The sequence below is a fragment of the Macrosteles quadrilineatus genome, unplaced genomic scaffold, assembly GCF_028750875.1.
Source record: "Macrosteles quadrilineatus isolate MER2022 unplaced genomic scaffold, UCM_ALF_1.0 Scaffold_1__1_contigs__length_201487025, whole genome shotgun sequence".
Lineage (NCBI taxonomy): Eukaryota > Metazoa > Arthropoda > Insecta > Hemiptera > Cicadellidae > Macrosteles > Macrosteles quadrilineatus.
Genome location: NW_026542594.1, coordinates 105,586,317 through 105,611,631, shown reverse-complemented (window position 1 = coordinate 105,611,631; position 25,315 = coordinate 105,586,317). Strand labels below are relative to the sequence as shown.

At 35.7% G+C, this 25,315-nt stretch overlaps 1 protein-coding gene across 1 annotated transcript in view; it reads left to right on the top strand.

The window, feature by feature from the left end:
• The window catches only part of LOC129005434 (serine/threonine-protein kinase D1-like), a 159,239-nt gene that overhangs the window by 97,641 nt on the left and 36,283 nt on the right, over positions 1-25,315 (top strand). Inside the window, exon 8 of the mRNA XM_054434359.1 lies at positions 6,332-6,517. Within this exon, the coding sequence (XP_054290334.1) occupies positions 6,332-6,517 (186 nt within the window). The remainder of the gene's footprint in view (positions 1-6,331; positions 6,518-25,315) is intronic.

The window sequence follows — 25,315 nt, the reverse complement described above, 5'->3', positions numbered from 1 at the left end:
ACATTGCATAGTACACTGTGAGTTTAGTTTTTAAATCTATTACATTTCTCAAAACATACATTTGAAAGCAAGCCGTATTTAATTTACCAACTACCATTTTTATGTGTGTTTTCCATGTTAAATTCTTATAGATATCTAAACCCAAAAATTTTTCATTTTCAGTAAAGGATATAATATTATTATCATACGATAATTCAACAGTGGAGTTTTGCCTATTCTGAATTGTTTGAAATAACATCACCTGTGTTTTAGAATTATTAAGTTTTAGCCCGTTGGCTGTAAACCAATTAGATAAATTAAGAATAGAAAGACTGATTTCTTGTTTAAGATTTTGCAAACTATTTGATTTAAATATTGCTTTAGTGTCATCAGCATAAGATAAGGTTAGACGATACATTTTGAAGTAAGTCATTAATAAATATTAAAAATAGCAAGGGGCCTAGTATTGACCCTTGAGGAACCCCACATTTAGTGTTAAGCCACTGTGAAATGAGTGAAAATTTCAAAACGTACGTTTTCATGTCCCTGGCCTTTTACTTCGTAGATACTGGATTTGTACTTTATTATTATGTGTTTTAATATTTTTTGGGTCAGGGGCAACATGTTACACACATTTATTTGGTTTTAAATAGGTTCTAGGTATTTTTTTCGTATTTTTAAAGTCTCGAAATTCACGACCATGACGTGTCCCTAGGGTACATTTTCCAACTTTCACGCTGTTTTTAGACTAATTATTCATGCCAAAATATATAAAGCCATATTTTTATGTCATTAATAGTTATTAAACTTACAAAAAAGGAGCATATTATAATTTTATTGTCACTGCAAACTGACTACCATGACAAAATAAGTCCGTCCCTCGATTTGGCGTCACGACCATTTGGGAAAAATTTTCAACTTTGGAGCACGACAGTGGCAACCCTGGCGTCGATTGCGTCAGTTCATTTTAGAGACTAGTTCGGGGTGTACGTCAAGTTTTTTTTGCCAGTCGTTTTGTGTTGAAAGAAGTAGTTATAAGTTTAATAAAGGTAAGTTTGTGTTTTTTGTAATTTTGGTGTGTCCATGACCGTACGTAGTCATTTGATGAAATAGACGTGGTGTTAATTTTTGTTGATATGATATTTCAATTGCTACATTAACCTAGAAGTCCACTTTGTATCCTCGAACATGAGGTGCAGGGCTACCGCCAGAACAGAGCCAAATAACACGTAATGTCACGACCAAAGTTTCACGACCGCCGCAGATTTTTTCACGACCCATCCAGCCTTATGGATTATACTGTGCTTGGTCGTGACAATAACTTAAATATCATTCTAAATTGAACACTTCAGTTCAATTGAAACACATATTTTTATTATAACTAACAATATAATTGAAAGGATTGTTTAGAAATATTCAGATTATTCCAGACAATTCACGACCTTACCGCTTGTCCCTGACCATCACGTTGATGATTTATATCATAAAAATTTCAAAAATTAAAATATCATCATATTTTAATGTTTTATACACAAAAGAAGCACACCCCTATAAAAACAATGATTTTTCGGGTTGAGTGTTTTTATTTTTTTCTAGAAAGACCAAATATAATATTAACTATTTTTAATATTCAGTTTTATGTCCGTGATGGTCGTGACAAAATTTCGTGTCTTTCCATCAAAGATGCTCTATTAATAAAAAATCACCAAAGATATTGCGTTACCATGGACATTTTATGAAACTTCAAATGTCAATGAAATAAAATACCCCCGCCGCAGCAAACCTGCAGACTAAGCGAATTTCCATTTGACTGATTGGATTTACACTGAAATGTCTACTTAAAAATATAACATTTATTCCCGATTTAAATAGAATTAGTTTAACAAGTACTTAGGTTTGCTGCATCAGGGAGGGTAAAACTGTTTTTTTTTTTGTAAAATGTTAATAGTTATTAAGAAATAAAAACATTTTCCAAATTTGATCAAAATATGTTCATAAACAAGCAAACTACAACAGTTTACTCATTCTCCATAAGAATAACATGGGAATTTTAAATTTACAATTTTTTGGAATTTTCTCCGTAACCATTAGGCGCATAATAACGCTTCAATATACTAAATTATTTGTTTTTTGAAGCTCTACAAAATGGTTTGGAAATTAATTACTAAATTTTATGTTTTTTGGGTCAAAATTGGGAAAAACCTATTTTTACCCCATAAAACCCCCCGTAAACACCCGTTCCCATGGTCCGATCATGCTGGATCGCGAACTCGTTCGAATAGACGTAGGTTTACACGTTTGTACCAAATTTCATCAAAATCGGATCATTTTTGCTCGAGTTATCGTGCTGACGGACACATATATATATATAAATATATATATATATATATATATATATGAATTTGAACGGATGGTGTTTTTGGCCTCTAGGGACCTCAAAACAAACAAAAAATCGGTCCCGCATCCAGGTCTTACCATGAGTACTACGGTAATAGCTTATTCCCTATATGGGAAATTCGCTAAAAAATGGTAAAAGTTTCAAAAAATGGAACAACAAATTTTAAAAGTGCTTTCCCTGAAAACGAACGTTTTTAAATTTTTACTCAAATACATTTTTTACCATTTTTTACGATTATTGTTCTTTGATGTCTGTTAGTCAAATATGAATGCATCCAAGACAGAGCCATATCAGAAAATTCATAACATTTAAGTTTACTCATTAATATATTGTAATTTACACAATCAAATGCCTTGGATAGATCACAGAACACCGCAGCTGTGCTCTGAGACCCATCCAAGCCATCAAAAACCTGATTTATGAAATCTGAGACAGCAGATATAGTGTTTTCCCAGATCTAAAACCATATTGTTTATTGGTAATTAAATCATAATTTTCGAAATATGAATAGATTTGGTTGTAAGCAATTTTTTCAAAGATTTTAGACAAAGATGGGTGTATTGAAATAGGACGATAGTTATCAGGGTCCATTACTGAGCCTTTTTTGAAAAGTGGTTTCAGCTCAGCATTTATTAATTGATAGGGAAAAATTCCTTCATCAAAACATTGTTTGATTACTAGACACAGAGGCTCTGCAATATGGCTTATGACATTTTTAATTAATTCAATAGGAATTTCATCCCATCCAGAAGATTTTTTATTTTTTAAATTTCTAGTGGTTTTTTTTAATTTCTAAAATCGATACATGTGTGAACTGAAATTTCATTCTTACTGTATACTTCTTACTTCTTCTATTACTGTATAGGAATACATATAAACCTTCGCAAATACAATATCTGACAGTTTCAAGCCAAAACGAATGCTTCGCAATTAAATGTCACCCGAACGTGTTAGTGCATATTTGATATCTAATGATAAAAGGAATTGCCTTATAGATCTATGAGGCATAGCCCTAAGGTAGGCCTGTAATTGAAAGTTACTTTTCACACTGGTTAAAAGTAGTTTAAATACTACCTCAACCTCACTACTGCAAACTGTATTCGGGTTGAAATTTTCATTAACAAAGGTGCTCTTGTCTTTTCCACGAAACACTGAGAAATAAGGACATTAATGCGTTACCAACAGTCATACACACACAAATACAGAATTGAATTAGGGGAGTTTTTACTACGCTTTAACCAACACAAACAAAATAATTATTTGAAGCTTTTGATAGTGTCATCAAATTTTATGATATAACCGTTTTTTAGGCCTTAATTAGTAATAATTTTATTTTAGGCCAATAAAATTGGTGTAAATACGTTGGCAAATATATAAATAAGTAAATAAATACACAGCCCACAAAACATTTATACGTTAACAACGCCAAGCTTTACAAATTCATGATGGTTTGCAAAAAAAATCTTTCACTAATGTTTTATCATTTTCATAGCATAAACTAACATTGTGGAGTCCAGAGAGAAAACGCAAAAAATTATATTGCAAGACATCAATTAAATTTAATAAGAAATAAGGTGCAGCACTAACGATAACTATAGTTGTAAATAGTGATGTGTTTGTACGTAAAAATGATTCTTACTGCTACCACCGGTTCTAAGGAAAAGTTGTATTACCAAATACCAACGTTTACATTTAAGAAAAGAACTATAGTACTTACGACCAATTCAAACTGACCTTCTAATCAAACTGTATTATAGGTGTTAATCCGTTGGCAAATATATAAATAAATAAATACACAGGCCACAAAACATGAAACATGTAACGTTAACAACGTAAAGCTTTAAAAACTCACTATGGTTTGTTCAAATAAACTTTCACTTGATGTGGTGCAGTACCAAAGTTATTAATCTACCTTGGTTTTAATTTTTTTTTAAGTTTTCGAAAATCAAAGTTGTTTCCCATTAATAGCATTATTTGTAAGCAACTTTTAATGTTAACATATTAATGACAGTTTGAAGAAACCACCTTTATCCAAACAAAGGTTTCTTATTTAAAAGATTACGTAATCTCTAAACAATAATCGGTACATATATCTAGCAAACATTCGGAGGAAATGTGACAAAAAAACGCACAAATCTGGGGTTTTGGACGTTTGTAGTTTCACTTCCTAAGTAGGAAAAGTACCGACATCGTTGTCGAAATGTAAGTAAGTAGAAACCAAAAGTGACACATTGGAAAAGCGAGTTGCGAGTTTAGCTACATCTGTGAGTTAAACCTCTGTTATGATCACAGCGAATTAGAAAGATCTTTCAAGATCGCAGCAACATCAATGATCACCCACTGCAGTTGTGATTTTTTACTTTGCACTTTACACAACTGTCCTTGAAGCGCCGTCAATGAGTGGAAACCTTTTTTTTAAGCTATTGGTGACGATGATTAAAAAAATTTAAGTTTCCCAGCACTAATACAACACTGATTCACGGTATTTTCCCCGGTTATCAAAACTCAAGAACAATCGTTGCACTTGCGATTAATTAAACCGGTTAAATAAGGCACAAGGTTTTAAATCTCACTTGGTTTGGATGTGCTAACAAAACTTGATCGGAAATGGTTGCGGTATTTGTAAACAACTTTTAATGTAAACATATCAGTGACAGCTAGAAGTGAGAACTAATCCAAACAGCTGATCGTTATTTCATTGTAATAGTAAACATTGGGAGAAAATTTGAAAAAAATCAAACAAAATTGGGTTTTTAATGGTTTGTTATTTTGTTTTCAAAGAAGCGAGGCCATGTTTTTATAGCCAAAAACACTCTCACCAATCCAGTAAATACAGAAAATTGATTAGAACCTTGATCGGTACTCTAGTTTTCTAGGAGTAGGCCGCGTAAAATTACATTTTGGCGACACAGACGGAATGACAGAATGGACAAACAGACAAACAGACAGACAGGCAGAAATTGAGATAAGACTCGCTTCGGCTTTCTTAGCCTCTGAAATATAAAAATAACCAAAAACTGCATGATTCTAAGCAATGTACAGACAAAACTATAATTTTATTTATATAGATAATCCATAGTTATGTTGCTATCTCTCATTTTTATGATGGTTTAAAAATGATTACATAATCAATAATATCCCTATGCCAGTACAGCGTTACACTAGTGCCAGCTCTAGGGTTAAAGGACGTTTTTGCCTATAATTTCAAAAAGTTCGCTTGTAAACCGCAACAAGGCTCCTCCCCACTTACTGGCATCACCATTTGTGAACCGAATGACACAAATTACAGCTCTGTAACAGATATGTGCGCTGTGTGTTTGTACAATTTGTTTGAACACCGAATGTCCCGCCCCGTACGAGTCGGTGATAAGTTTTTTTTGTTACAAGAAACATATCTGATAGCCTACCAAAATTTATCGCCAGATGACTGAAGGCTTTGGCCTTAATGCAATGAGTGAGGACAAAGTGGGGAAATGGGTTATGGATATGGAGTGTAAAAATTGCCGTGAAATCCTTTTTCCTTTGGTATATTGGTTTCTGGGTACCCACAAAAGTCTTTCTGAAATGAACATTTTCATGGCCATTTTTAAACTCCCTATCCTACTTCTGCACTTTCCCTGCTATCATTGCATTAGGGTCTTAAACTTAAGTCATCTAGCGATGAATTTCAGCAACGGATATGCTTCTTGTAACCAAAACAATGTATAACTGACCTTATCTTCCATGCAGCAGGAGATTTGATGGATTTTAAAAACACACAGCGAAGCATACTTGTCACCTACAGAGCTGAAAATGGTGCCATTATGTTCACAAATAATGCAAATAAGTGGCGAAGAGCCACGTTCTGGCGTACAAGCGAATATATTTATACGCAATAATTGCCCTTACTTAAAAAATGATACTTACTGGACTAGTAGTTTTCCTTGTTAGGTATGCCTGTGACTGTATTTGCAGATGTGATGCACTGTTTTGAGATCCACACCAGCAATGTGCAGTACCTTGTAGGAGAGGATCCACTGTACGGTCGCTCAGTGCCCAACATACAGCTACCTCCACCAGACAGTGGGGTGGGGGCTCATCTTGCCAAGAGTTGGGAGACCAGCATCCGCCACGCGCTCATGCCTGTAGCCAGCAATGCCAGTAAGTTACTGCTTGTAACCTTACAACTCTTAACATGAGTCGTAGCAATTCTTTGACTTTGTGAAAATGTTCTATAAAGCGTCCTTTGGCTGTAAATATTGGGTTGTGTCACTCTAAACGGCTTTCCTGTCCATTTTAGCGAATATCCTATATTTACAGGAAATAAGAGCATTAACTACTGGTCGGATTGGGCTGAAATTTGGCATGATAATACCTCACATTCCCGTTTAACCTATAAGCCTATACTTATCTCAAAAATCCTTTCTGGCTCCGCCCCAGTTGCTCTGGAGTTTCCCACGCTAACCTTATGAGTATTCATATTTAAAAGGAATTAAAGAATCTTTTCAGCTGTTAACAAGTTTGTACTATGATGTTTATTGTTTAATAGCACTAAAAAGCTAAAAGTAGAGATGGACGGGATAGAATTTTTAGTTCGGGACGGGACGGGAATATTATTGCCTTCCTATTTTCGGGACGGGACGGGGCGGGATTTTTTCCTGTGCATAAAAAGCAAGTCTTGAGTATTGCAGTTACCTAAAAAGACATAGAAAATCAATTTTTACCATTTGTGGCACTGATCTATATAAACAAAAAAATTGGGTAAAAGTTTACAGGTATAGAAACTTGTGACTCGCAGTCATGGCGCAATCGTCGGTATGATTCACAGTCACGGTGTGATCGTCGGTATGATTCGCAGTCATGGTGTGACCTTCGGTATGACTCCACGGTCACGGCGTAATCGTCGGTATGACTCGCGGTCAAGACGTGATCATCGGTTTGACTCCGCTGTCACGGCGTGATCGTCGGTATTACTCGCGGTCATGGCGCGTCGACGGAATGACTCCACGGTCACAGCGTATTCGTCGGTATGACTCGCGTTCACGGCATTATCATCGGTATGACTCCGCCAGAACGGTGCGATCGTCGGTATGATTCCGCCGGAACGGTGAGATCATCGGTATGATTTTGCCGAAACGGTGAGATCATCGGTATGATTTTGCGGTCACGGCGTGAACGTCGGTATGATTCCGCGGTCACGGCGTGGTCGTCGGTATAACTCTGCTGGCACGGCCTGATCATCGGTATGACTCCGCCGGAACGGTGCGATCGTCGGTATGATTCCGCCGGAACGGTGCGATCGTCGGTATGATTCCGCGGTCACGGCGTGATCGTCGGTATAACTCCGCTGGCACAGCGCGATCGTTGGTATGATTCTGCAGTCACGGCGTGATCGTCGGTATGACTTGCGGTCATGGCGTGATTGTCGGTATGACTCCGCGGGCACGGCGCGATCGTCGGTATGATTCCGCGGGCACGGCGCGATCGTCGGTATGATTCCGCGGTCTTGGTGTGATCGTCGAAATGACTCACGGTCACGGCGCGAAAAATTACCTATGATGAACCCTATGATGAAAAATAAAATTGAATATGAAGCTCACTTCCAATTGATGTGCAAGGCAAAGGGATCGGGTGATGACAGTGATGAAACTGAGGAGGTCAGAAGGTCATAATGTTGGCCCTGTACCCCTCAAAATGGACCTATCAAACTTTTTTTACCTAGGAAAATTTATGACATACCAATGACTGAACTGCTTGATACATTTCGGTGTGTTTATAATTATAAACCTAGTAAAACAATCTTTGCAGCGAGACTATACTTTGAAAAATGTGTGAGAGGAAATTATGAGAGTTTTTCAAATTTTTCGTACGTTTAAAAGACTTGGCCTCCCACTGTAAATGCAACAGGTATTTTGAGGAAAGAGTAAGGGATAGATTTGCTGGTGGTATTAACTTTCCACAGTTTGAAGTTGAAATCAGGCAAAGGTGGCCAGAAGGCATAAATAAAGATGGTTCACGTTTAACTTTAAATGAGTTGGTAGATTTAGTTGAAGCGATGGATAGAGCTAAGCGGGAAATGAATATTTTAGAAGAAGCTATGCCTGTAATTGAATGAACGAAGTGAATTCTCATACTGGTGTAAAATGCATCTCATGTAAATCCAAAAACTCGAGAATGACTACGTATATGAAGTTGATGTTTTGCACAAAGGTTCTTTATCATATTATCTTGGTTAAGTTCGTTATTGGAGATTATTTGTTCAGTAATAATTATAAAATCCTAAAAAAACCATTTTAATTTTCCCCCATAAGAATAACATTAGGAGCTACCTTCTTCTTCTTTTTTTTTGTTTACATTTTACGACCAACAACTTTGTTGTGAATTCTAGAGACCAAAGAGACCGAAGTGAATTCTATTATTTCTTTCATCCATGGAGTAGACAGTGCAGGTATATTATATTAGCCAATTGTTTTATATGCATAATAAATCTTTAAATTATAATTATTAAAAAAAAATATTCATCTGAGGAAATAAATATGGGATTTAAAAATATCCACTCAAATGTATTATAATCGATAACAATATTTTAGGTATTTACATGTTTTAACTTTTTACATGTGTTTATGTTGTTTGTTTAGTAGGCTTGAATTAAGACCTTAGTCCTTGGGCCGAACTTCATCACTTGGGTGGCATGATGGATTTCTAAAAATAAGTGGTGTTAACATTGTCTTGAGCTTTTTATATTATTAATTTTCAATATTATTGTTATAGCATACTATTAAATGCCTATGCCAATCAGATTTTTCTTAAAGAGACATTTTTTCTAACCATACATAGTGTCTTTTTTCTTATCGTCGTCACGTCCCACGTCGTCGTCGTCGGTTCGGTTGTTCGGTTGTGTTTTCTTTTGTTTGTTGTGTTTTCTCTGTTGGTTCTTGGCTAGGTGTTGTAATATAAAATAGTGGAAGATTTTTGGGGTACAGTTTCTTAACTGGGCTACGCTATTATTGATTGAAACTACCTATCGATTCGATTAGTAAACCTTCTTGCGATTTTGTTCACCCATGTCAATGGAAAACACTAGATCTAGGCTGGCATGGTCATTGATTGGTTAGACTAAGCAAGGAAGTAACTTTAATTAATTACTGTGTCTGGTTAGGCCTATGTGTTTAAAATATCAATCGTCATTGTTGAGATATGATCTTTCAAGTGTTATTTTGAAACTAGGCCTATATAACTTAACGTTATCCGGCAGGGCCTAGGCCTAATTATAAGCTAAGTAAACTTAGATACACTAACAAATTAGGCCTAAAAGTTATCAAGTGTAACTGACAGAGTGTTCCCTATCAAGTTAGAGCCTGCAATCAAAGGTAATAGCCTACCTTGGCCTTTTCTACAGTCTTATTTAATTTAAGTTAAAAGGACCTAGGCCTAAGTTAATAGATAAATTTCTTATAAACTTAAACTTGGAGAAGTAAGCCTATCTGTGGCCTGAAGCCTGGTTTTTCTAGGCGCGGAGTGTGGAAAAGCGATTAGCAACGCTTAATAATTACCTAACAACGATGCACTTCTAGGTAAACGTTAAGTTAACATTAACTTAAACTTAAATGACTGTAAGAGGCCTACCTAAGGCAAGAGGAGTCTATATATAAGGTTACATTTCTTTACCTTGATCGCCAAGTGATCCATGTACCGTAAGTCCAAAAACAGGATTACGCACGTTTCGACATCGTCACAACACGACAAGCGTCATTGTAAAATCGTACAAAAACTTTCTAAACCATATGGTCACAGTCTTTCCGACACACACAATAAACACATACCGGTAGGCCTACCAAAATACACTTAAAAGTAACTTAGGCCTACTAACTTAACTAATTTGTGGTAAGGCGACAGATCTGTGGAAGCCTCAGCTTGCGAGCAGATCTGTCGTATTACCACAAATTAGTTAGTAACTTAGGCCTACTTTTAAATGTATTTTTGTTGCTCGGCAGTCGAGCCTCGGCATGCGAGCTTAGTTAGAAGCCTACTTTTAAATGTATTTTTGTACCGGTAATGTGATTTTTGTGTGTGTCGGAAAGACTGTGACGTGACCATATGGTTTAGAAAGTTTTTGTACGATTTGACAATGACACTTTGACGTCGAAATGCGCGTAATCCTATTTTTGGACTAACATGGATCACTTGGCGATCAAGGTAATGTTTCTAAATTTTAACATCAGTGATTCAGAAAACAACATACAACATGAAGAGGAGTCTATGTATTGCACTCCGTTTCTGTGCCTAACTTAGGAAACTCCGGCTTATCAGTTTGCAGTAAAGTTTCCATAATTACTGTTCTAAAGCCTAAGGCTTGAAGCATTCATAGCTCAATCAGAATCTATAAATTGATTCATGTGACAGATTGTTCTAAAAGTCAGTTAGGCCCTAACCTCAGAATTTCTCATTTAGTAGGCCTAGGCATGGGTGCAGTGCCGGTAAAACCTGCAATATTTTATCAAATTAATAATATATCGATTATGGTTCGGTTCGATGAATTTTAATAACTTAACTTAACTTAAACCACAGAAAATATACTAGCCTACTATAACCCAGAATGCCAACCGCATGGTAAAAAGCGTTAAGTACTTTGAGAGAGCTTTGCCTGTCAGTTCGTAGGCAGCGCCACCAGCGTTGCAATGCACTCAGCATAGCAACGCTGGTGGCGCTGCCTACGAATTGACAGGCAAAGCTCTCTCAAAGTACTTGACGCTTTTTACCATGCGGTTGGCATTCTGGGTTATAGTAGTAGGCTATTTTTTCTGTGCTTAAACTTACTTAGGTCTAACCTATAACAATAACAAGCAAAAATGATCCAATTTTGATGAAATTTGGTGTAAACGTGTCAACCTAAATTTATTCTAATGGGTTCGCAAACCAGCAATATCAGATTATGGGAACTATGGGGTTTTTATACTTAAGGTAAAAATAAGTTTTTCCCCTATTTAACCTTACAAACACAAAATTTTAAAACTTCTTTCAAAAACTATTTTGTTGAGCTTAAAAAAACAAATAGGCTACGGTAATTTCTTAGTGAAGCGTTATTATTCGCCTAATGGTTACCGTTACAAAAAATCGTAAATTTAAAATTTCTATATTATTCTTACGGAGAATAACCAATCAGGCAAATGGAAATTCGCTTAGTCTGCAGGTTTGCTGCGGGGGAGGTATTATTTTAAATTTGAGCGACTAAAAACGGAAGAAATTAGACTAAAAACGGAAGAAATTAAAAATTTTCTAACTGTATGCGGTAATTGACTTAAGTTAGCCTATAATAATAAGGTTTAAGTTGGATTATGATAGTTATTGTTTATTTTGTTTTTAACTTTCATAAAATAAATTTTGATTTTGGTTGAGTTTAAAATCAATACAACTCAATTCCTCTTTAAATAACAAAAATATATATTGTAGAAACAATAGCTTTATCGAACCGAACCAAAATCGATATAGGCCCTCTGTATTGATATTTAAATCGATAATATATTGCAGGTTCTCTGCAGAAGTGTTCTCCTAGGCATACAAGTAGTTTTGAAATTGTTTTGAATTAGCTTAAGTATCATCACCAATAAGTACATAATAAGCTTGATTCTAATATTACCTACACCGAGTTAGGCCTAGGCTTATACTAATGGTTGACAGAGTGAGAAAATAAGCCATGAGTCAAAGTGGGCAATTTTTTGCTTGGCTTTATCCAAATAAGCAACTCCAATGCAGTGTTTTTTTTTTTTATAATAGCCTATTGTTAACATAATGAAGTTAACACGTTCGCTACTGCAATAGTACGAAATTTTCCATTCACATGGACCAGCGACGCACATATGCGACGGCCGGTTACCACCCATAGACTGCAGTCGCATATATGCGACGGCTAGGCACAATAAAATAGACTGCCGACGCATATTTGCGTCGGGGTTCTAATGTTATTAAAACGCTTATATCTTTGTAGTGGTCTATTTAAAGGCACTGAATTCCCTGCAGTGGTCTACAGAGATGTCTGACGTACAACTGCGTCGCTTGGTCTGTGGATATGATGATTGGTGATGTCATATAATAGTTGGAAAAACTGGTCTTTACTTTTCTGCATCACTGTATGTACGTATGCAGTATGTATGCTGCAACATCCTATGTAGCTTTTATATTTGTTCAGTTATAAACTGTTCTTGAATAATCTGTTTTTTTTGTTACTTTCACCATAAAACACAAAAAATGAACTGTCGCATATATGCGACGTTTAGTCTATTTCAAGAATAATTATGATAATTTTCACTATTGTCTTCGCTGTAGACCGAGCGTCGCAAATATGCGACATTACAAAAGGTTATAAAAAATACAAAAAACAAGAATAATTTATTTACAAACAAGATTGTAGCGTATTACAATGTAAATGATCACTGGTTTACAGGTTTTCGCCCATGGTCTGTGTGTACTGTTATCCAAGTAACAGCCGGTCTATGTGTAAGATTCAAATGTATACCTCAGTCTGTGGCAATGACCGCGGCGTCGCATATATGTGACGCTCAGTAGCGAATGTGTTAAGTCTATGATATTGCGTACGCCAAGGCCATCTTGAATTGTAGAATTTAAATGGTAGGACCTAGATGTTAAATTAATTATGCTTCTAACATAATATGCCTTAGGTAGGCTAAGCAACAATTTAAAAATATTTCATACTTAACTTGTGACCTTTCCTAGCCCACAGGTCACACATTTAAGGCCTAACTAAGGTAAAAGAAATTCCCAACTTAAGTTACCGTTAGGCCTATATTAAGCAATTAAGGAATAAAATATCTTGGCAATTTACCTTTACATAGCATAGTGGTTGTGGTGGGTATTTAACGCATGGGATAATAGGATACTATTACTAAAGTAAAGTGTCACCTATTAAGTTAGGCCTACCATTACCTAAGCTAATACTTATTACTAATAGCATAGTACCGGTACCATAGATAATACCGGTAGTAGTAGGGCTTTCTTAGATATACCCATAATAACAACGGAAAATTGATATAACGTTGAATGAAATATTTTGAATCAATATTTATATCGAACAAACATTTCATGCGATAATATATTCTAGGTACTCTGTGAGACACTTAGTGGTTTCATGCTTACAGCAAGCATCATAAAATAATTGTCTATAGTGCTTTGGTAATCTGATTATCTTTTAATCTAAAGAAGTGGCTTCGTCATATTTGCTGTGTGTGATCAAGCATTGTCATGAAAGAAAACCACTCCTTTCGTAAGCATTCCTTGGATCTTATTCTGTATTGCGCGACGCAATTTCCTGAGTGTCTCGCAATAAACATCTTTATTGATTGTTTGGCCTCCTGGCAAAAAATCAGTAAGCCAAATCCTTTTCTGTCCCAGAAAACTGTGCGCATGACCTTTTGAGATAGCAAGAATTACTTTGGTTTGATTTTTGCAAAAAACGTAAGTTAGTGTGCCCCTATTCCATTGATTGATGCTTGGTTTCAGAGGTATCATAAGCAACCCATAATAAGATTTGTCTCCCATGACTATCTGCAATGAAAATGTATAACCATTCTCGTCATAATGAGTCAAGAAATTAAGTGCACTGCCCATTTAGTGGTTTTTGCCCAGTTCAGAAAGGATGTTAGGCACCCAACGTGAGCAAAGTTTATAAAAGTCAAATTTTTTCAGTAACAATCTCGTAAATTACAATTCTTGAAACTTGAGGAAATTTACGTGCAAGAGCTCATATTGTAAAATTAAAGTTTTCTTTAATCTCACATTGACTAATTGCACTAATCATTTCATTGTTTACCACAGATGGACGTCCACTTTGTTCCTCATCATGCACTGTATCTTGCTCCTCTTTGAACTGTCAAACACATCTTCTCACCATTGAATTACTCATTACATTGTCCCCATAATAGATTTGTCGGTAAATGTCAATTGCTATATAACTTTTTGTACAGTATTAAAAAAAACAAATCACTGATCGAATTTCACAATCGGCTGGATTTTCAATCAACACAGGCATTACGAACAAGCGTTACGAAGTGTACGACAAAAAAAGCGAGTTCCAAATGGCGTCATTTCCTTTCGGAAGACTCAGAGTAACTACTGCGCATGCGCTAACATGCGATCGCAATGCTCCCCCAGGGAGTAGGGGAATCTTACTTTCCGAACTTACCTCGTATGCAACGCTGCGGTCTTTGTCACAAACCAAGGTATACATTTAATATTACACATCTAGAGCTGGTGTCTTTTGGTTCACAATACCTACTCACAGACCATGAACCAGTGATGCAGCAAAGAAAAAAAAACAAGTTTAGCCAACTATTATATGATGCCACTAATCATCATATCCACAGACCAAGTAAACTGCTTAGTCTTTTGTTTACATTCTGACTGTGGCTAAACATTCACCTAAAGTTACAGCTGTTAAATTACAGCTGTTAAAATCAGTGGCGATTCAAAGGGGGGGGGGGGGCACAGAGGCTGAAGCCACTCACGGGAGTTTTTATATTGGACCTGGAAGTATAAATTCAAACATAAGTTAATTTTTGTCGTAAATACGTAACGGTTGTGTTTGTACATAGTTTATAGACCTTAAATGTGACGTAAAAAATAGCAAACTGTCCAGGGGACAGCTCTTAGACCCCTACTGGTGAGGAACACCCTGGTAGCCCTCCATAACAAGGCCCCTAGAACCGCCACTGTAAATAACAATTCACATATCAATCTTAATAAAGAAAGTTTCTCAGCATACCAGATATGCTGACCTTAAGATCGAGGATCTTTGGATGGACTCTAGAAATAAATTAAACTTAGAGGGGGTAAAGCCCTAAAGGAAATTAAGAAAGTGTATATTTAAACCTAAGATGGTTATTGTTTTTTTTTTTTTTTTTTTTTTTTGTAAATGTATCTTTGTGTTTGTATGTTGTATGGAAAAAAATAAAGATTTCTTTATGAAAAATTACTATTTGCAATCATTAGCATTAAAATGACACCTAACTATTAAAAATCCGAGACTTACCTAAGTTTTAAATTTGATAGGCTGGAAAAGGGTTGTGACATGAAATCCCTTTTTGTTTTAAGTTTATGGATTATTTAAAACTATTAATATATAGATAGTTGTAGGCCTATGACTCTTTAGTTTGGTTTCTTAGCTACTATTTAGTGAATTACTCATATATAGAGAATAAGCTATTACTGTCTCAGGTCTGGGTAAGGCCTAGACCTGAAACAACTTTAATATTTAATTTTGATGTTCCAGTGGCCAAAAACACCATCTGTTCAGACTTATATATAAATATATATATATGTGTGTGTGTGTGTGTGTGTGTGTGTTTGTGTCCGTAAGCACGATAACTCGAGTAAAAACCATCCAATTTCAATGAAATGTCATACAAACCTGTTTGGACGAGTTAGCACAGGAGCATGATCGAACTACGGGAACACAGATTTATGGGTAAAATTTGGTTTTTCTCATTTTGGACTATATAAAAATTAAATATTTTCTCTCTAAACCATTTTGAACAGCTTAAAACAGAAGAAACTTAATACATTGAGATGTTTTCGTACGGTTATTTAAAAAAGAAAAAAGAAAATATTTTAAAAGAAATTCCCCTGTTATATATATTTTTTTTTGTTATTCTAAGCTATTAAGTATTTTACCAAAAATTACACTTTATTATTACCCTCCTTGTATTAGCAAACCTAGGTACTCGATAAACCTAATGTTATTAAAATACATTATATATAATATCAATAAGGCAATCAAAAATCAAATAAGAAGTGAAAATCAAATAAGGCAAGTAGAAATTCGCTTAGTCGGCAGGTTTGCTGCGGTGGAGGTAATTTTTAATGAAAATTGGTATTTACTGAATGTTTGAGATAAAAGAGTCCCAGATAAAAAAAAAACAACTTTCATTCGATGTAAAACTTGAAAATGGGGACTCTCTAAAGGTTATTTTAAAGTTAATATTCATAAAAACAAGCAACCAAATAAAAATGTACAAGACATTATTGCATTTAAATCCAAGTTCAATACCACTTAGAATGTAAAGATAGGCCACACTTTAAGTTTTAAGATTGGTTTCAACTAACTTACAGCATAGCAGAATCCATGACTACAAGTTCTGTATTGAGTACTGAATTCTTCAGGTATTAGTTAGCGACTTGTATCTCAAGTAACAGTCTAATGAACACCAACAAGCTGTAGAAATTATGCAGGAATGCCATCAGGGCTAGGTGCTCTTCTAAGGAATGGGACAGCGGAGGAAAGTCCCTCTTCCCGAAAGGCTGGTAACGCGCCCTAATCTCCAAATTCCCTCGCTGGTAGCAGTGGATGCTTTGGAAATAACGCTTCAATGACAGTAGCAACGGTGACAGGTTCCATGACTGTAGTTGGTGATCAAGTCCCTATCATTTGGGTTACAATCTTGTAGCCCATCACTCAAGAATTGTTCTGGATGCTTTGACAGTTGCTTCCAGCACCTGACGTTACTCCAGTTGATAGCACTATATGGGGATCTTGAATTGCGGCCTTGAGCTCTGCCGATCTAGCTTCAGGCCAGTTTCTGGCATGGTGCGCTGCTCGTTGGAGCTCAAGGCATATTCTCCAGGGTTCTACAATCTTGGGTTTCCACCAGTTAACTGGCTTCTTTCTGCGGTGGCAAAAATCCTAGGCATGGAACGATCAAATGCCGGAGATGGTGGAACGCATTGTCAACGTAGCTTGAAATTAGGCACTTCCAATGTCCCCAACAGGCTAATTTTTTATGTAACCCTGAAATGTGCCCTGGCAAAGACAACTGAGATACATTGAGATGGATGAACTGAGCTGGCATATTGTGTATTTGCCCAGCTCAGGAAAGTTCAGGAATATCCTTGAAGAAAATTGCCAGATAAGTCGCTTGCAGAGTAGTCCTCAGAGACTCTCCTATCAGTGACCGGTGGGCTAGGGCTTCAGATGCCAGAGAGATGTCAGGGACCATCTTTCCATGCCGGGGGTGACGGATGTTGGAAACGTCACCTGTGTTTAGGATATAGAGAGCTAGCCTGGCTGCCCTCTCTAAAACATACCGCCTTCCTGTGTTTGTTTCACATTCCACCACACTAGCATTAAAATCCCTCCAAACAGTCACCTCACCATCGATGTTTAGGATCTCGTCCTCTAGAGAGTCGAACATTTGACAGTACTCTCCAATTGTGTGTGAAGTTGTAGGAGGGAAAAAAATACTTGATATTTAGAAAATATTTACTCCTTCATAGTAATTTTGCATTTAAAACTATTATGATAATGACTTAAAATATGAATCTAAATATGAAGTTTTAAAACTTTAAAACATTTGTTTTATCACTCGCACAACAAAATCAGCAGTTTCTGCTGGTTCAAAATAGTGTTTTCTCCTCCACCTCGCCACACAAGTTTTAAATTCTCATGTATTGTGATATGATTGTAATTCTTCTTATGGGTCATGTGAGAGATGTTCTTACACACTGCTGTACATTACAGCAATGAATCATCACAAATAATAATTGTTGGAGATTTTATTTATTAGATTGACAAACCTATATTGCTTAGCATTTTCTAGCAATATTGCTGGTTTTAGTAATAAATTGAAATACATTCTTTGATTATACATCACGGAATTTGGAAAGATTTACCCGTTCTTTTAGTGGATTTTCTCAAACCTGTCTTATGACCTTGGACCAAAGTTTCCATGCATAAACCATCTCCCTGATTCCTGGTCCTAGCTGCTTTAATGACACAAGCCCAAAGTGCAGTAAAGAAACTGCTTTGGTGAAAAAGTATTGTCATACTGTAGATTTAACATACTCCCTTAGGGAGTTTGTTTCATCTATAGTATTATGGATTTGATAAGTGCCTTAATTAAGTTAAAACTTCTTGAGCAGCTGATCAACTGATATGAATGTGGTTGATCTACTGTTAAATAACATATTTGTATGTATGAAATTGTCTTCGTTCATTCTCATACGCGACTTCGGAGCGTACTCCTAGTTAACAAGTTACATAACTATGATAAGAAAAATAGATCTTTGGCAAAAGAAACATACAGCCATTCTACAGAAGATTGTAATCAGTGTAGACTAGTACACGGTGGAGAATTTTGTCCAGCTCAAAATTCTAAGTGTTTTTCATGTGGAAAGCAAGGTCATTTCTCACGGCAATGTAGAACCAAAAAGACAAAACAATCTCACTTCTGTGCAAAGATGGGTCATTTTCCGCGACATTGTCGTTCAAAAAAGGCCTATTTGAACCACATCAACGACACAGACATAAAATCTAAAGAAGAAGAAGAGGTACAGTTAGGAATTTCTGAACTTAAACCTAATAGGAAGATCCCAAGAGCACAAATTAATGTTACCCCAAATGAAGTACCAACAACCAAGTTTGATTCAGGAGCTAGAGCATCAATGATTGATGCGCCCCTGTGGAAACAAATTGGATCACCAAATTTGAGGGCATGTAAAACAAAATTTGTCGCTTATGAAGACGGATGTTTTAGGAAAGTGTGAAGTTAATGTTAAAATTGATGGACACATTAGGAAACTTAAGGGTGCTGTGGTAAATGGAAACGAATCTCCTTTGTTTGGATTACCATGGATGCTCGCCTTCAACATGAAATTACCATCTAGTGTTACGATTTGTAAGTTGGATAACACCAATAAGGATGAAAATGCTTCTATAGTAACCGAAGAGGAAATTAACCAAGTTATTTCAGAGTTTAGTGATGTATTTAAGAAAGAATTGGGAACAATTAAAGGCTATCAGGCGAAGATACATGTTAAGAGTGACTCAGAGCCTAGGTGTTTTCCTGCTCGCAGAGTGCCTTTTCCACTAAGAAGTAGTGTTGAGCAAGAACTAAACAGACTGGTAAGTGATGGTGTTATAGAAAAGGTAGACCATTCCAAAACTCCTATCGAATGGGCAACACTAACAGTAAATGTTGGGAAGGAAAATGGCACAATTAGAATACGTGGAGATTTTTGGGTAGCCTTAAACCCAAACATCGTTACCCATACAACACTTTTGCCAACTTTCGAGGAGCTGACGAATAAAGTATCTCGAGGGAAGCAGTATTCAGTTGTCGACTTGAGAGATGCATATCTCCAAATGGAAGTATCGGAGGAAGACATAAAATATCTGGTAATATTATTCACGCACGTTGGGTACTATAGATACAAGAGACTGCTATTTGGTATAACCTCCAGCCCAGGTATCTTTCAGGAATACATGGAGAGGCTCCTTGAAGGCATACCACAAGTGGGGGTACTTCTAGATGATGTAATCATTATGGGCCGAAACAAAGAAGAACACCTCATGAACTTAAAGGAGGTATCAAAATGAATGAGTAACGCAGGGCTAAAAGCGAAGAAAGAAAAATGTAGATTCATGCAGAATTCAGTCACCTATCTTGGACACATTATCGATGAACAGGGTATCCATCCAACAAAAGAGAAGATTGAAGCAATACAAAAAGCACCTAAACCTACAAATGTCAAACAGCTTAGGTCTTTTTTAGGATCTATAAACTATTATGAAAGGTTTATCCCTAGGTTGTATGCGCTGTGCTCAAGGTTACATCAACTTACTAGCAACAGATCTAAATGGATCTGGACAGAGAAAGAAGATGAAGTATTTACAAAGGTATTGGAACATTGACAATTTTTCCTCTGAACTGTTTAAATGTACATTGTTTCAATATCATATGTTTTACTTTTTTTTTTAGATGTGTTCATGTTTATGTTTGTGTGATCTAAATAAAAGTGTGGATTCCTTTCTTTAATATATTTGTTTCTCATTAATTTAAAAGTTTATTCTTATAAGTCACTTACATAAAGAATGCGTACAAGTACGTATCAATAGGTTATGGGCTATCCTACAAACAAGGTATTTTTTTAATTACTTTTAAAGAGGCTATATAATATTTTTACCTACGACCGTTTTTTAAAGTAGCCGTTTCAGTACAGTTCCTAGAATTGAAAAGTATCTCATAACAGCATTGTTTACATTCATAACAGAGTTTTACTCATAACAACACGGGTAACGGACAATGAGGTTCAAGGATTGAGAGAGGAGAAGCAAAATTGTAATGATTCGAAATTCAACTAATCTGCTGTTCAGGCCAATTTAATTGATGATTGGTGCAATTAGTGTTTGATACAATGTTTCGTTGCATCACTGTCAGTGGCAATGAGAGCTTATAAACAAAAACATAACCTCTCTTAGAAGTTATGAGTAGTGATTTTTAGTAATTAAAACACCGTCGTAGGTAAAGTAATGTACGCAACTCGCGTAAATAGTGTTAACGACACTCGTAGAAGTTTTTAAGGCACTCGCCAAGGCTTGTACCTTAAATTTTCTACTCGTGTCGTTAACACTATCTTTACACAATCGTTGCGTAAACTACTATTTCTTCATTGTTTTGCCATTGTAACTGTTGAATTTTTTTTCTTGGAGCAAGTATAAAATTGGTTAGACATTATGGCCACTTCTAATGAAAAGATATGTATAGAGAAACTTTTGGGTGCAAGTAATTGGACTAAATGGAAGATGCTTATCCAGTTGTTGTTAAGACAACAAGGCTTGTTAAATTTCAAAATTGGATATGAAGTAAGACATATTAATAACATTTCTGGATCTGAGCAAAATGCTATTGCAGATTGGGACAGAAAAGATGCTTCTGCTATGTTATAACTGATGTCATCTCTAGGCGATGAACCATCTACACTGGTTTTGACTTGCTCGACTTCTAAAGAAGTTTGGGATTGTTTAATATCTGTGTAAGAACAGTCTAGTGAACAAAGGCTAGATCGTTTGCTAGAAGAGTTCTTTAGGTGGGATTGGGATCCTAATGAGGACATAGCTACCCATATTGCAAAGCTTCAAAAACATTTTGCCGATTTAAATGATGCACTTGAGAAACAAAAGGAATCAAAGCTTAGTGATAGAGTTTTAATTGCAAGAATTTTATCTACTTTGGGGCCAAGCTTTCGTGAATTCAGAAATGTATGGGAAGCTATGCCATCTAAGAATAGAACAATTAGAACACTACCTAGTAGTAGTTGAAAAGCTTCGTACTATAGAGCAGCGTGATAACGTGGAGTTACTTAAACTGCTTTATTTGTTTCAAAACCCAGAATCAATCAGAATCAAAAGCAGGTTACTAAGATATTTTGTTTTAAGTGTAAACAAAAAGGGCATAAGGTTCCTGATTGTCCACTTAAAAAGAAGTCTACAGGATTTACATCTGATAACAAGAAGGATGTGTCTGCAAAACATAGTTTATGAGCGGGAATGAGTTAACTTTTGCAAATCGGGATGTTTGGATTGCGGATTGTGGTGCTACTCATCATGTAACGTGGTGTAAAGATTATTTTACAGGGTATTTACAATTTTCAGAACCACAAGTTATGTCTGGCTTCAGTGATAATGCTTCTGATAAAAAGTGTTATGCCAAGGGATCTGGGTTCATTGTTGTTGAAACTAAAGTTGGTAAGGAGCTAATTCAAACGACTGGACTGTAGAAAATGTTTTGTATGTACCTAATTCTAGAGCTCATCTGTTGTCAGTCAGCAAGGCAGCGAAGAAGAACCATGTTTTTTCTGCTGAGAATCTTGGATGTAAATTTACCCTCAATGGTATTGTTACACTGGCTGGACGTTTGCATGGGGATTTATATTTTCTTAACATGCGTGCTATTTGTCCTATGCAACCCACTGTACAACTTGCATGTAAGAAAGATTCTTTACAGCTATGGCACGAACGGCTAGGTCATCAGAATCAACGCCATGTTAAACAAGTTTTTAAGATGAATGGAATTAATGTGACTGGAGACATGGGTCTGTGTAATGGATGTGTTCTTGGTAAATCTCATCGTGGTCCATTTCATTCTCGTCCAACTTGTCCTGAGGTGGTGGTTGAAGTGATCAGTACAGATGTCTGCGGACCTATGGAGGTCACTTCTCTTGGAGGTAACCGCTATTTTGTATTGTTTAAAGTAGTGATGGTCGGATCCGGATATCGGACTACCAGATCCACCGGATCTGAGCTAGAACCGACACCCGATCGGATCCACAAAAAATCGGATCTTGGGCTGGATCCGGTTTTAATGGATCTGATTTTTTTATACTATTAACACAAAACGGGGCAAGTATTTGAGATTTCAAGTTCCAGCCAGTAGAGTACGGCCTTGAAATTCGAGCTTATCTTTGAACTCGCCAGTTTGGTTTAAAATTGTAAATAATCAATATTTGTTGAAATGTAACTTGTGTTTACATAAAATGATGAATAATTTGTATTACTGTAGATTCTACAGTAATACAAGTATAGAAATAAGCAAGAGGTAGTTGTCCTAACCTATTTTTATAGCTGTCAGTGCTGTAACGACAGAATAGGTCAACTCAAAGCAGTCGCCGGCGACTGACTGGCAATGGTATACTGACTTGACACAGAATAGAATGACATGATCGGTAGTGATTTTGTTTTAAAGTAGGCCTACTGTTTCACAATAGAAAATTCCACTACTGAACTGTTGTAAGCAATAAATTTATGTTTAAAAGGCAAAACAATAGAAGGGAGGGAGGAATTGTGCAATAACCTCGAGTAACATTGAGTTGGGGGTTGGGGGGGAAGGGAAGGGTGAGACTTTGAGCTATATTTAGACGACTTCCACACTTCTCAAATGGCTGGGTACGGGAATTACAATAGCCAGGTTTTCTTTTTGTGTAGGAGATTTGAATAATCAAAAATATTGGTAATTTGAATTTACCACAATTATTTAGCATTGATAATACAATTTGCAAGGGATTAGGAGGAAATAGACCAAAACACTAAATTAATAGAATAACACACAAAGTATACAAGAAATGAAATACAGAACAGCGATTTAACACTGTCACTGTCACTCAGTTTTGTTGTCTAGAAGGGTCGGTGAACTAATCAATAAATAGCCAAAACCAGTTCCCTCCCCCTCTTCTCTCTCAGTCTCTCACCCCCTGAGCCGGGAGGCCCAGCACTTTGTCCTTGAAACACCCTAGCCTCTGAAACAATAAACCCTTACACCCGCGTTGCTGTTTTGACAGCAGGGTTATGAATGCATTCACTATTTTTCATTTTCCAGAATTAACTATCAATTATTATTATTTGTAGGTTAAAAATAGGAAACTACATAACATTATGGTATTCAATGACCCATGTATTATCAAAAATTAATAATTCATTACTTATTTTGATAATAAAAAGCATTTATTACAGCACGCAGCACTTATTGATATATATAATCATCAAAGTAACTCAAATCAAATCAAATATATTTATTTCCATTCGGTACAATAAAGTACAATAGGATAGGTCAGATTGCATTTTACAAATTGTCATGAAGCAAGTTAAAGTAGATGTGAATATAAAATTAAACTTAAATTATATAATATATAGAACAAAACAACTAAACAAACAATTTCTCCTTCAAGCTGGCCTGGAACATCAATAACAGATAAAATATAAAATAATTTCTGATAACATCATATCTTAATAAAAAAGAGAGGATTAGTTTTCAATAATTGTTTTAATGTGAAGAATAATTTATAGAGACTATTAATTAATAGAGTGTGGGGATTTGTATTTAAATGTTTAGAACGATCTAGAAAGCAATTTGGCAAGAAAAAAACTCATTAAGTGAATAAAGTGGGTTTATTAATAACCAGTTATAAAACTTTCTCTTGAATTGTTTGACATCATATTTTGAGATAAGGCCAATGAGTTTATTGTAAACCTTTGGAGCTACAACAACATGGCTGTTTATAGATTTTGAGAGCCTGTGGTAGTCAATGGAAGTATGATTTTTATTTCTAGTATTATATCTGTGTTCATGGAATTTTAGTATTTGTGTGTTATCTATTACATATGCAGTTAAATCAAAGATATACAGATTAATAATAGTAGGAATTTTCATTGAAACAAAAAGAGGTTTACAATGTTCATCAAGTTCAGAATCAGCGATAACCCTAACGGCTCTTTTTTGGAGAATTAAGATTTCATCCACTCTATTGCAGTTACCCCATAGAATTAATCCATATCTAATTGAGCGGAGCGAGCGAAGCGAGCGAAGCGAGCGAAGCTCTTATACTACACTCCTGCTTTTTTATTACAAATACTCCTCCTGAACGGCTGAAGCGATCTGCATGAAATTTAACACAGTCATAGTAACCAACCATGGGAAGGTATAAATCTGAAACGGTACAAATCGGACCATAGGACTTTTCCCTACATGAATGCAAACTTTTGGAAATTTAACATGGGCCTTATGGGTTAATTGGTCGCCATGTCATTATTTGCGAGTAAACACTAAAAAGTAAACAAGAGCCTCAACATTAGTCAACAAATCTACCACATGATAAATACAGTACAAAAGAAAAAATTGGATAATACTAAAGAGCATATTATAGTATATTGTATGTAATACGAAATGATTAACAATCAGTTCTATATTGAGTGATTAAACTCCATGCCGTTTATATTTAATTGTAAAATGGTTCTGTTCTTTTTAACAACAATGAATAGTTAACTAATTAGGCCTAAGTTTATGTTGCTTGGAGAAGGAGAAGATAAAACGAGGTCATTAAAAAAACACTACAACATAATTATACCAACAAAAATCACACCGCCCTTGATTTGCAAGAAACTTTGTAAAAAATGTTCTTGTAGCTAAAAATACAAAATCGTTTTACGAAATGAAATCACAACCACGTGGTTTACAGGTAAGGTTTAAGACTAAATGGTGTAACTTAGACAATAAAATAGTTGTATTGATAAATTTTATTGCACAATAGGGAAATTTTGAAAGTGGTTGACGACAATTTCTTACTTTTAACTGCTAAAATAAAACTAGACCTAAGTTATAGGCCTATACTAAGTGAGGCTAA